Source organism: Balaenoptera ricei, chromosome 15, assembly GCF_028023285.1.
Source record: "Balaenoptera ricei isolate mBalRic1 chromosome 15, mBalRic1.hap2, whole genome shotgun sequence".
Classification (NCBI taxonomy): Eukaryota; Metazoa; Chordata; class Mammalia; order Artiodactyla; family Balaenopteridae; genus Balaenoptera; species Balaenoptera ricei.
Window position 1 is genome coordinate 60,431,743 of NC_082653.1, and position 13,784 is coordinate 60,445,526.

The window sequence follows — 13,784 nt, forward strand, 5'->3', positions numbered from 1 at the left end:
GAGTACCTGAAAAGTCACTTACTGCCTCAGGATATTTGACAATGACCCAAAGTTTAAGAGTCTACTCTCCCAAGCTTCCTACCCTAGAGCTGTCACATAAAAGTAAGTCTGTTTAGGGTGAGGAGGAATCTGGAGGAAGATGGAAAGGCTTATGCAAGACAAATATTTTCTTGCCTCCAGCATTCAGGATTCGATCCAGTGCCTCTGTGAATGACTCCATGTTAATTTCCCCCAACAAATGTATGCTAACTCAGTGATCTGCAACCTTGGCTGACCACCATCTGGGTCCTGGAATCGATTATTTTAATTTTGATTCCAAGGCCTTTTCTAAGACCCATCTCAGCATGGGGGCCACGGCTGACCTGCATGCAGTGAGCCCATCAGTGGCCTGCAAACAAGCTTTGGATGTGTTTGCACAGATTACTGTGATGGAGCTGTCATGTGAACAAATGGCTTAAAGCAGATGAGGAAAAGGGTCACATCATAGGCATTCAATAAAACCAACAAGACATGGGATGCCAATTTTATACTGAGAAACAAATGTTAACTTTAATAATAAAAAACACAACCACAGAGAAGCACTGTATTTTCCCTCTACTGCATTAGCAAATACAAAGAAGAGCAATGAAATGAATGGATTTACTTCAAACTACTGGTTCTTACACCCATGAACATGTATCAGAATTACTTGTGGAGGTTTTAAAAACTATTTAAGTCTAGGCCTCACTCAGCGGTTGCAACAGGGGTCAGGACCCAGGTATTTTTTACAAGCTCTTTAGATAGCTCTGATGAGTTTCCTGCTGGTTGAGTTTCTGATTTTAGGTTGACTGGGGTACTTTGGGTTTTTTGGGCCACTGTTTGGGGGTACGGGGAGTTTTTTTCGCAGATTTACTAGCAGTAGTGAAGAACTTGGCCTCTGGCTTTTTACGAGTCTGTCTTGGGTCTTTTTTCCCCAGCGAAGAGGTTCTTTCTTTCTCCAACTCTTCTTTGATTCTTGCCTTCTTCCCTGGGCCTTTACCTGGGGTCTTGGGCTCCGCAGCTGCTGGGGTCTCCAAAGCTGGGGAGGCCTTTCTCTTCTTCCTATGAGGTGTGTTGGGACCAGGACTCTTCTTTGGAGACTTCTTTCCTGCAGCATCTTTTTGTGTCTAAGAAAAAGAAAAAAGTGGGTGGGGTGTGGGACAGACAACTGATGATGTAACTCTAAGAGTTACTGTTCTTAAAATTTAGGGAACCCCTAAGAGGGAAACTGCAGCACGATGAATGAGGAATGGTTTTTTCCTCCTGCCTCAAAAACATTTTGAAAGGCAGCTGTACTCCACTATTAATGACTGTAAAAAGGACCCTGGCACCTCCCTGGCCTAACCATCCTTCCTTACGGCTGGGGCGAAGGACTCCTAGAAGCAGTGGGAGCACAGTGGGCAGACCTGTGACCTAACCCTGACTCTTCTTCACCTCCAGTTGTAAATTCCTCGCATGTGGGTTAGGGCAGGGGGTTCCGAAACAGTGTGTGTGAAAACAACTGGGGTGCCTGTTAGCAAAAGGGGGGACCGTGTTCCACACCGGAAATCCCGGATTTCCCAAGCAGCCCAGATGATGTGGCTGACGAGCCGAGGACAACATCCCAGCAACGGACTGGGTCCCACGCAGAGAGAGGTTACACAGGCAAATCAACCAACAAAACTTTGCTTTTGAGTTATCATAAAACAGATGGAAATTTTGAAAAACATTGAAAATACAAAAAACTAAACTCCCTAATAACTCTACCACACAATATTAATATTATTCACTGCCTTTTCCCCATGAGTATGTATGTATTTAAAAGCCGAGTATTATGCTCTTTCCCCAACTATTTCATTAGTATTTCCTAAGCACTATAAACTCGTACTAAACGTTATCTTGAATAACTTTATAAAAACTACTGCAAGGGTACATAGCATTTTCTCATTTTTGCTTCTACAGCGAACAATGCTGAAACTTTCATACCTTTCCCCTGATCAAATTTCCTAGATGGGTTCAAAGGGCACGAACACTTCTACACTTTTTTAGGCCTCGCCTTGTGGCTTGTGGGATCTTAGTTCCCTGACCAGGGATCGAACCCGGGCCCCTGGCAGTGAAAGCGTTGAGTCCTAACCACTGGACCGCCAGGGAACACCCAACACTTCTACACTCTTGATGGGTATCACCCACCCAGGAAGCTATGCTTTCCACTCTTTAATTTCCAACACATTATCTGCCAGTCCCATTATAACAAATACAGCTTACTTTTTCTAGAAACAATTATACTGCCTATAGTTAATATACTGATCAACATTAATTTCAAGTATATTAAAAAAAAAACCTCACTAGCAGTTTGGGGACACTGTAAAAGGAATATTTCACTAGCAGAGGAAAATTATAACTCTGTTGAAGACGTTAAGGATTACTGTGAGGAAAGAATACATAATAGGTAAAGTGCAGTAACAGCCCTGGGTTGACCCTAACGGGCTGTGCCGAGGGGTCATGAGTCTCATGCACACATGGTGAGGGCAGCCCTCTAGTCTCTTAGGGACCCATTTCTCCCCTTATTTTCAAGAGGTCTCCCCCCAATAGTTGGATGGATACTATGAGTATGAGCAAAAACATTATCAAAATGGGAATTCCCTGGCGGTCCAGTGGTTAGGAGTCAGCGCTTTCACTGCCATGGGTCTGTGGTCGATCCCTGGTTGGGGAACTAAGATCCCGCAAGCCTCGTGGTGCGGCCAAACAATACGAAAACAAAAAAACATTATCAAAGCACCCCAAAATAAAAAAACTCAGTTCCTTTAAATCACCTCCTCTGAAACCCAAGAAGTCAGATTTCTGTAAGAACCATGCACGGTGGGGTGTTTAAAAGGTTTCAGAGGCAGAATCCAGCACCCAAGTTTCCCTTGGTCAATTTTCTGAAAGTAATTATGTGGTGACTGAGGACTCACCTTCAGAAACTGAACGTGCTTTTCAAAACCACAGGCAACATTTTTTAGAATTATTAATATGGCCGAGTCTCCCTTGATTCCAAGGTACACGAAAGGCTGTGCTGACTGCACATCGCTTCACTATTTACGAGGGGGACAGAGTCAGTCAGGGGTTCTTGGGATTTACCCTAGTAGTTTTCATCCATGACTTCACAATCTCTGGTAGAACAGATTTCTATAAACGATGCCTCCCAGCCGCACAGCACTTCCCGTCCCTCACCAAGTGCCTGCCTGGCACACGGAGCCCCGGAATCCGTCCATGATGGATATTAAATATTAATGAAAATACCTTTACGCTTCTTGCAGCTGGCGTTTCCTTCACTGGTACCAGCAGTGGGATTTCATCTTCAGACTCGTCTTGAGCTTTAGGGGGGGCGCTCACCCCACCGGTCTCCTTCTGGGGTCCAGGGTCCTGGGCTGGAGCACCACCAGTTTTGGGGGCCGGTGCATCTGTAGTCGGGGCTGGTGCAGCCTTTCCAGCCTGTTTCATAAGCTTCTTGTCTCCTTTCTTCTCCTGCTGTCTTTTAAGACGTTCTTTCTTCTTTTGGCTTTTCTTTGCTACCTACGATAATAAAAACAAGCATAATTTTAATGGGGGACTCTTTTGTTGGTGAATAAATGGCACAGACTTAGCACGTGCAGTCAGGTCATCCATAAGCTCCCTGAAAGGGCCTTGACCTGTACAAGATCCAAGCAGATGAGTCCCATTGCTAGCACTTGAACCCCAACTCTGTTTTGTCACAGAGTCCCAGCCAAAGATGCATTTTATGTGGTAAATTATATTCAAATCTGGGTAGCTGAAGTGTGTAGTCACCAGCTGTGTGGAAGTCAACCTCATTTACAAGTGAGTTACGAATAATCCAGAATTGTATAGTATGTGATGTGTTGAACTTCCATATATGCAGGTTCCACATCTGCAGATTCAACCAAATGTGAATCAAAAATATTCAAGGGAAAAAAAAATTCCAAAAAGTTCCAAAAAGCGAAACTTAAATTTGTTGCACTCTGACAACTATTTACATAGCACTCACATTGTATTAGGTATAAGTAATCTAAAGATGATTTAAAGGAGGTCCAGTGGTTAAGACTCTGTGCTCCTGGGAGTGCTGGGGGCCCGGGTTCGATCCCTGGTTGGGGAACTAGTTCGATCCCTGGTTGGGGAACTAGATCCGGGATGCCGCAACTAAAGATCCCGCACGAGGCAACAGAGATCCCGCGTGCCGCAATTAAGACCCGGAGCAGCTACATAGCTAGCTAGCTAGCTAAACAGATGGATAGATAAATAAATATTAAGGAAAAAAAAAAAGATGATTTAAAGGACGCCAGAGGATGTGTGTAGTTTATGTGCAAATACTATGCTGGCTTATATAAGGGACTTTAGCACCCACAAATTTTGGCATCCTTGGGGGGGATCCTGGAACTAATCCTCCCATGTATGAGATGGGTGACTGTACATCTCCATGAAGCTGCTACAAAAACGAAATACTCTGATATTTTTTTCCTGCCTGAGTTTGTGGTTGAGAGTTAACACAGTAGCAAGTTTACATAGCTAGAGGTCCATTATCCTTATCACAGAGTACGTTAGATAACATCATAATTATGACAAAATTCCATTTTAACCAGCAATTCCAACATTGTCACAAAGCCTTCAACTGAATCTGACAAACAGCAAAAAATTCAGACTTCTTGTTTCCAGTAACAGCAGTTTATGTTATTTTGGATTATGAAAACAAGTAAAAAGTAGGGTAAAATATTAACAACTTTTTTCATAAAAGCACCGATGAGCTGATTACGCTGTAAGAAACGTTTGCCCCGAGAGTATTTGCTGATCCCTAACTTTTAACAGCCGTTACGACTGGGCACAGGAGGGCAGGGGTGTGAAATGGAGAAATCAAATCCTAATGTCCATACCAGGCAGGGATTCTAAGTAAAAACCTTGTTACAATAAGCTGGGACACCAATGAGTTGGACCCTCAGGGTAGAGATGAACGGGGGGCAGAGCCGTGAAGATCTGTCACTGTGGGTGGATTTGAATCATTCAGGGAACCTCAAGCCTTGAATGTGCTTCTAGGTGGTTCTGGGCTGAGAGTGCCCCAAGGTGCCTGGCTGCCGTAAGTCTAAATCCTCTCGGGAAAGATCTTCATCCCACCCCTCAAGTTAGTTCTACAAATAATTTTCCAAATGGACTATCCATGATACAGTCCACAATAACTAAGTACATAGGAACCAGCAGGTAGAGACAACCCGCTGCATCACCAAGACGCCTAACGGTTTGAATTATCAGACAATAAAGCAACTATGCTTAATGTGTTCCAAGAATTAAGACAAACTGGAAGACTATTTATAGATAACAGGAAACCAAAAAAAGGTAACGATAATTTGAAAAAGAACAAAACACAGAACTTCTAGAAGACAAAAAATTAAAAGACTGAGTCTAAAAACTCAATGGACACATGGATGAACATGGCTGGAGAAAGACCAAATAAACTAGGAGATTGGTCCAGCCAATAGCAAAAAGTTCCATTTTCTCTCATGCAGCTTTCTGCAATATTACCAGCAGCACTGAAAACCTACAAACCAAAACCAAGAGGTATGTCAGCCTCATACGATCTTGAATTTCGCCCATAAATAACCGTGTATCAATACTGCACAGACTCGATTTCGGTTTTCCTCTTCCTCTCAGTTCCTCTTGCCACTGCACAGGCCCCTTCTGAGCCTTTGTTCTCTCTTCCTGGGCTGCGCTTACAGCCTTGATTAAGCCTGCCTGGGATGTGAACTGCTACTCACCTTTTTCTTCTGACTTTGTGTGCGTAGTCCCCTGGCTTCACCACGACTGCTGACAAAAGAAGAAAAGACAGGCAGGGAAACCGATCTCTCAGTCTTCACGTACAAGAGCTTCACGCTCTCCCACTTCTGAAACAGAGAGAAGAGTAACATCATCCGTAGGTGTTTTGTTCCTTTAAACGAACGGCCAGTGGAAGCATCTGCGAGACCATACCTCCGGCAGTTTCTGTGAAAGCCTTTTTGTGACGGCAACAACGTTTTCAACGATGTGCTGAACTTGCATCCCAGTGTGACCGATGCGGATGGTACTGAAATTTAATAAAGCATTATACACAGAGAGCTGAAAAAATAACTTGGTTTTCAAAATAAAGCATAAGCAGGTATGTGAGAAATACAAATACACAATCCTAAAAAAAATTTTTTTTAATGTAAAATCATTGAAATCTTTAGGTTCTAAATTTATTTTAAAGGAACATGATCATCCTTCATGTTCTAGAAATGCCCTCCTCCTGAAATATGCCCTACCATCAAGAGGTAATCGAGGAGCTGGCACCTAACCGTGTAAGGCTGGGAGGGTCAGTGGGGAGGGCCAAAGGGAGTTCTACCTTCATTCTGGAAAACACAGGTCACTGAGTCAGCCCTCAGGCTTTCCTGAGGGCAATTACCCCCAGCAGTGGCTGTTCTGAAAAGAACCACCCCCAGGAGGACTGCTTGCTACCTTTATAGCTCCACTGCCCTGACACAGCGGCCACCTCTAAAACGAACAGTTGCTCGTGTAATAGCGTCTTCTGGCCAAGAGCAAAACCATCCCCTCAGCTGAAGCAGGGGGCTGCCGCAAGCCAACGGGGAAGCCCAGAAGTGCCCACTGCTCAGCCACTGGGTCCGCTGGTCCTGGCAGCCCCCACTCTCCCTACCATGGGAGCTGAAAGGCAGGCTGGCTGTTGGCAGGATGAGTGCAGAATGAGGATGAGACGGGCTGATGCTCCCACCTCCCTCCAGCCAAAGACGGGGCTCTGCCCATTCTGTGTGCCCACTGTCACTGACCTGCAAGTACACCCTGAACCAGGCTTATTCTCCTGTTTTCCTGAACATCTAAAGGTGCCCTGTACAGGGACTTCCCTGGTGGTCCAGTGGTTGAGACTCCATGCTCACAAGGCAGGGGGTGCGGGTTCAATCCCTGGTTGGGGAACTAAGATCCCACATGCTGCATGGCACATCCAAAAAATTACAAAAAAAAAAAAAGGATGCCCATCCAGTACAGTAAAAACCAGCAGACGTGCCTTTTAAAATTTAAGTCAGTTAAAATCAGGTAAAGTTAGAAATTCAGATCCTCAGCTGCGGAAGCCACGTTTCAAGTGCTCAGCAGCCATCTGTGGCTCGTTCTTCCGCATGAGACTACACAGCTATAGACCATCTCCACTACTGTGGAAAGTTCTGGAGGGCAGCACTGTTCTAGAGAATTGAATACTTCTAAAGAATGAATTTTAGTTTTAACAGAAGAGTCTGGTTTCATTAACACTATCTTATTTTAAAAAGTTTATAAAATCATTATTAAATATAAAATGAAACAGAGGCACACCTTAACGCCTTTTACCTACCTGCAAGAACCACTTTTAGAGATGTTTAAGACAGTTCCCCCTACACAGTCACTGATCTCTCTGGACAAATCCTTGGCCTGAAGGTTTACAGGTACTGGAACTCTGAAACAATACAAAGGCATTTACAGCAGCACATACACACCCATAAATTTCACGCTACTAAAGTCCGGTCATTGCTGAGAAACTTACTTCTTTCTGTTGTAGAAATGTCTCCCAAGGTGTGAGGGTAAGAGCCGCCTGATTCTGGCATCCGTAATGAAGAAGTCGAAACTACCCAAGAGGCGGAGCTTAGCTTCATAGGCTTTATATTCCTTTTTTAAAGTTCGGAGGGGGATAATCTAGAAAATGTAAAAACATGAATCGTATATACAAACAGAAACAGACTCACAGACATAGAAAACAAACTTATGGTTACCAAAGGGAGGGGAGGGACAAATTAGGAGTTTGGGATCAACAGATACAAACTACTGTACATAAAATAGATAAGCAACATGGATTTACTGTATAGCACAGGAAACTATATCCAATATCTTGTAATAACCTATAAGAGAATATAATCTGCAAAATAAACAAACAAAAAACCCTGAATCACTATGCTGTACACCTGAAACTAACAATACTGTAGACCAACTATACTTTGATAAAAAAGAGAGAGAGAAAAAAAGGTATAAAAACAAAAAATTAAGAACCTGAACAACAAGAAGAAGAAATACTGGGGCAATTTATATTTGGATTTTAAAATGCCCTGGAGTCACAGTTTAGTGAACATGTGAGTATCTAAAACAGCACAGGCACAGGGCAAATGAGTCGGGACCCTCACCTAAAGAAACCGCACCAATGACTACAAAAAGGGGGAGGGGTGCCAAGTCAGAGGCAAACCCAGGATGCTCTGGAAGGAGAGAGAAGTGACACAACGGAGCAGCATTCTGTAAAATCTTCCAACATATAATCATTACTGATGCATGTGTTGAGCTTTCAGGTCAACACACCTCAACAGCCCATCCGTCACAGGGAAGAGGGAATACGCCCTCCCTAAAGCCAATGAGAATTAAATTAAAAAGAGAAAATTAAGTTAAAAAGGAATGTATTACTTGTCACTTCAATTGAATCCAATCTTTTAGTTGTCTTGAAAATATTAACCTGCTCCCTACCCGAGAAATGTTTTTTTTCCCCATAACAGATTTTATTGAACACAATAGATCTAAAATACCATATTTAACTGTAATTTATAGAAATTATTTTATATTCTTTTTCCATATTAAATCCTTAAGATCCAGTGTTTGTGTTAAATCTTAATTCTGACTAGCCACGTATCAAGTGCTTAATGCCACGTGTGGCTAGCTGAACCATGATAGACAGCTTAGCATTGGTCAGTTACAGCTATTCATTACCTGAGAAATGGTTTTAACTCCATGCTTGTTCAAAAGCTTCTTATAAAAACGTTCTGTCTGTTCGGGAGTTAAATTAGGTTCATCTTTAGTAAATAAACAGATATCTGCTAAATCTGATCGAATACCATGAGGCAAGGACCTGCAAAATGCATGAGAAGGAACCAAGGAATAAAGCATTATAACTGATAACATGTATGTTTATATCCCACAGAATACATAATAAATTCACTGTCATTTCAATAAACTTCATTCACGCTTTTTAAGCAAATACACTACTGAGAACATTTAAAAATATATCTAGTTTTCAGTGGTACAGAGGAGAGATTTAACATTCAAATACTAAATCACCACAAATATCTGCAGGCCAAAACATCAACTAATATTTGGGATACAATTAAGACTTAAAATATAATCAAAGATACTCAAAATAGTGCACATGTAATTATTATTATTTTACGTGTTGCTATATAGGTACACGTACTACCGTGTGCTAGAATAATCTAGTTTCATCAGGACAGTTCTGATTCAGAACTCTACCTTGCAGAAACCCCTGGGCTCCATAAACATAACTCTCAACACCTGAAACAGAAAACGGAGCAAACCTACAGGGACCAGCAAACATGAATTATGTTGAGTCTCAAAAAGGTTTAGCTCACTTCCTAGGCCTACATGTTCTGAGGAAACACTTCCTTAGTTTAAGAGAGCAATCCACAGTAGCAGGACTTGGCAAACGAGATGGCAAGTGGCAGAAATCACCAAGAGGTGAGCAGTTGGAAAAATACCCGGAGAAAGTAAGGGCTTTCCAGAAGCAAAAACCCGCCTGGGCAGAGGTATGGAATAAAGAATGCACCCAGATACATAAAGCAATAACTAAGGCAATCTGGCTGGGGCAGTTTGTGAGGATGAGTTAAGAGAGAGTCTGAGGGTCAAAAGGGTCTTTCCAATTTGTAATCATTCTTAACCTCTATCCCCCACCTTTATGGGGAAAAGAAAAAGAAACTATCCCACACACTGCTTTCTATAGCACAGCTGGCTTTTTAACACCCAGGGAATGAGAGACTCCACAGAGAGGCAGGGTTACCAGACAGAATATAGGACATCCAGTTAAATTTGAACCATTTTTTAAGTATAATTATGTCCCCAACATTACATGGGACCTACTTATCTAAAAAATTGCTTGTATTTTTATTTGCTGAATCTGACAACTCTGCAGAGAGGGCATCTCTCACCTACAAGTCCTAGCAATATGAATGTGTAATCACCATGGGTTTTTCTTCTCTTAGGAAATCACTGCCAAATTTTCAATTGTCTCTGTATAAAGGAGTGAGTTCAGGACCTCAGGAATTTTAGCTTGCAACTATCTTGACATGGAAAGATAACAGATTCTATGAAAATATGGAAGCTGTTTCATTTAGTCTAACCTCTGTCCTCTCAAAAACCAGGTTTTCAGATTCAATAGAACAGCTTAGGTCAAACCGTCCACCAAACATCCAGAAAACTGGTGACATGTCTAGAAAACTTAAGCACATCTGAAATCCTAGAAAATTTAAGAATGTCTGAAGACCTATGGTTTTTGGGGGGCACAATTATTTCAACTCAACGTATCCTGAGTTTGCAAAGTTTCCACCAGAAACTAAGCTGCCGATTGTTAAAGTTCCATGGAATGGCCAAGCAGATAAAAAAAGCAAAGGTAGAAAATCAGAACTTACAATCTGACCCTCAGTTCTTTACTTGGAATTTTCCATAATACCACCATTAAAAAGAAATTTTCATTCTCATTCAGAAGCAATCCATTTGCGTTTTTCCTGGATTTGGAATGTGCCAACAGAGCTTCTACTGCCTTTTTAATCTGCAAGGTGGAGATACACAAATAAATTACATCTCAATCGAATTTAAAACTTGCCCCCGTCCCAGAATTTGTCCCTGATCAATTTCTATTTTAGCAGGTAACCTCCACAACCGTATCCATTAGGATGCTGCAATTTGTAATCAGAGGAATGTAGCCACCTAAGTATTCGCTAATAGCATGGTCTACAGAAACGAGCCTCTTCTATATAAAACACTGAGACAGAGGGAACGTGCTTCCCCTGCCCTGGATGATGAAGGCAGTAATGCCAATAAAAGCGCAATACACCTGCATCTAGCATTTCCTGAGCGCTTATTATGTGCCAGGCTCCCTGGTTACCGCGCTTTAGGTGCATCACCTCCTCTCAGAGACCATTTTAACTACGAAGTTACTGAGGCTGGTAAAAATCAAGCGACTTGGCCAAAGTCAAAGGCAGGGAAGCACAGCCAGGTGGACCTCACCCCAGGATCCCAAGTTATACCTGCAATCCAACTCAAGATAAGGGACTTCCCTGGTGGTCCAGTGGTTAGGACTCCGCGCTTCCACCGCAGGGGGCACAGGTTCGATCCCTGGTCGGGGAACTAGAATCCCGCAAGCCACGCGGAGCGGCCAAAAAAAAAAAAATCCAACTCAAGAGAGCCAGGCCGCAGGGCTGGAGGAGGCGGGCGCCTACCCGCGAGTACAAAGCAGCGGGCGAGCCGAGGGCACCGCGAACGCGCGACCCTCCCAAAGCTCCGGAGGAGCCCACACCGGCGCGGAGCCCGCATTCCGCACCCGCGCCTCCCAGGGCCACGGCCATCCCGCTTCCGAACGCCCCTCCCCAGAGACCACTCACCTGCTCTTCGTCCAGCTGCTCCAGGCCGACCGGGGTCGCTGGAGTCGAAGCTGAAGTTGCGGCTGAGGTTGACGGTGGGGTAGAAGCCGAGGCCTCCATTTCGCGTTCACCTCGTGGAGACGCGCATCCAGATCCCGGGAGCTGGTTCCGGAGGCGCACGCGCGAAACCAGGCCCGTAGCCGGAAGTCGGGGGGCGGGGACTAGACCGTCGCGTCACTTCCGGGAGCGCGGGGTCGAGTTCCGGGGCGTTGTGGCGTCAGAGTTTGGCGGGCGCGAGCAAACTGAGGTAGGTATTCGCCCCGCCTGTGGTCTGTCACTTCCCAGAGGGATTGCCTCTCTTTCTCTTCTGTTCCCGGTGTCTGTGAGGCGCGGGGAGCAGCCTGGCGACATCTCGTTCTCACTTTTCCACGGAAGAAATCGAGCGCCTGGAGGCGGGAGACGAGGCCTGTCCGCCCACCCGCTGGGGCCACCTGCTGTCAGTGGACCGCCCCCCTCTCCCCAACTTTAGGCTGGCGGCGTGGGGCGTGGGGAGCGCGGGGAGTGCGGCCTCATCACCCACCTGCCGGCTGACCTTGGGCGAACCTAGCCACCGTCCCCGCCACGGCCAGGGTGGCGGGCCCCTCCCCGCTGGCTGGTGAAGATTCCGTGCCTCGTGCGCGGGAAACACCAGGCGCGTCGTTAAGCGGTGTGGAGCCCGAGCGGTGGGCCGGAGCCAGTCTCCTGAGCTTCGGGGCTTACAGAGGCGGGAGGTAAGAGCACGTACACGTAAAGGTGCAGGCTGGAAAACGGGAGGACGCCTCCCTTCCTCCCCATGGCCCCAGAGGTGACCACTGTTACCTGTTTCTCCTGGAACCTTCCAGGGGTGTTGTAGGCATGTTTAGGAAATACTTATACTTCTTTCTCTTTAGCGATGGCTGGGTTTCAATTTTCTTTTCTTTTGTTTTTTAAACACAAGTAGTAGCCTGTACGGCCATTGTTCTGTACGTTGCCGTTTCCTCTTAATATATCTTGGAGGTTGTCCAAGTCAGTACCTAAGGCTGTGCCTCTTTTTTAACAGCCGTATGGCCTTTCACCATGTAGATAAACAAGAGGTAATTTAGGAGCTTTTTGATGGGTATTCAGGATGGTTCTTTGTGCAGTTAGCTACAGAAGATTTTGAGAGATCAAAGAATGGGAGTAGGATGCTTTCCGTGTCAGTTGCTTACAAAGAAATGCTCCTTCCATATTGCCAAAGCTGGAGGAAGGGGTGTTTTGCTGCTGATCTCTAATACTGGCTTTGTTTTTTTTTAAATTTTAATTGGGGTATAGCTGATTTCCAGTGTTATGTCTGGCTTTGTCTTTTTATTTTAATTAATTAATTTATTTATTTATTTTTGGCTGCGTTGGGTCTTCCTTGCAGTGCGCGGGCTTCTCATTGCGGTGGCTTCTCTTGTTGCAGAGCACGGGCTCTAGGCGCGCGGGTGCAGTAGTTGTGGCTCGCGGGCTCTAGAGCACAGGCTCAGTAGCTGTGGCCCATGGGCTTAGTTGCTCTGCGGCATGTGGGATCTTCCCGGACGGACCAGGGCTCGAACCCGTGTCCCCTGCATTGGCAGGCGGATTCTTAACCACTGCGCCACCAGGGAAGTCCTGTCTGGCTTTGTCTTTAACCAGAAACTTGTAGGAGAAGTGTTCTAAACCTTTGGCACCTACTCCCACTTGTCTGTTGTAGAATCTAGTATAAGATGGAATTCGTTTTAGCATGATATTATGAATTGCCACATTAGGCTTCATGTATCTGTGTTTCCTAGTATTCTGAAGAGAGCATCGGGGCTGTCACATGTTGTGTAACCTGAATTCAAGTTTGAGAACCAGACTTTTGGGCCAGGGGAACCGCATGAATTCAGGTGAAAGAGGATGGTGGTGTTAGGAAGTAGTAAGTGACTGGAGTAGGGATGTGCAGAGGGGAGAAATGGGAGATGAGGCTGGAGTGGGGAGGTTAAGGAATTTATTATCAAGCTGAAGGTTTATATTTTGGAGAAATCATACAGATACAAGGTTTTTGAACTGGTATTAGGGAAGAAGAGGAGGTGATGAATTATGCTTTAGGAAAGCTAATATTGCTGTGGTATTGTAGTGGTTAAAAAAAAATGTCATATGCCCACAAATTCTTTGAAACTTAAGTGATGGAGTTTCGTTCCCCTCCCCTTGAGTATGGGCTGGACTTAGTAGACTTGCTTCTAGCAAATAGAATAGAGTGGAAGTGATGGGATGTCACTTTGGAGATTAGATTATAAAAAGAATATAGTTTCGTCCTTAAGTGTTCTTTTCCCCTCCATCTTTCCCCCACCTCTCTCTCCGTCT

The 13,784-nt window shown here is 44.6% G+C and overlaps 1 protein-coding gene across 1 annotated transcript; it reads right to left on the bottom strand.

Annotated features, from left to right (window-relative positions):
• Positions 1–516: 516 nt before the first annotated feature.
• Positions 517–11,614, bottom strand: RSL1D1 (ribosomal L1 domain containing 1). The gene is made up of 9 exons (XM_059898139.1): positions 11,445–11,614; positions 10,473–10,612; positions 8,764–8,902; positions 7,562–7,710; positions 7,373–7,474; positions 5,989–6,082; positions 5,778–5,903; positions 3,280–3,552; positions 517–1,145 (listed from the first exon to the last, which is right to left on the bottom strand). The coding sequence occupies exons 1-9, from the start codon at positions 11,541–11,543 to the stop codon at positions 819–821; spliced, it is 1,449 nt and encodes a 482-aa protein (XP_059754122.1). The 5' UTR covers positions 11,544–11,614; the 3' UTR covers positions 517–818.
• Positions 11,615–13,784: the final 2,170 nt, after the last annotated feature.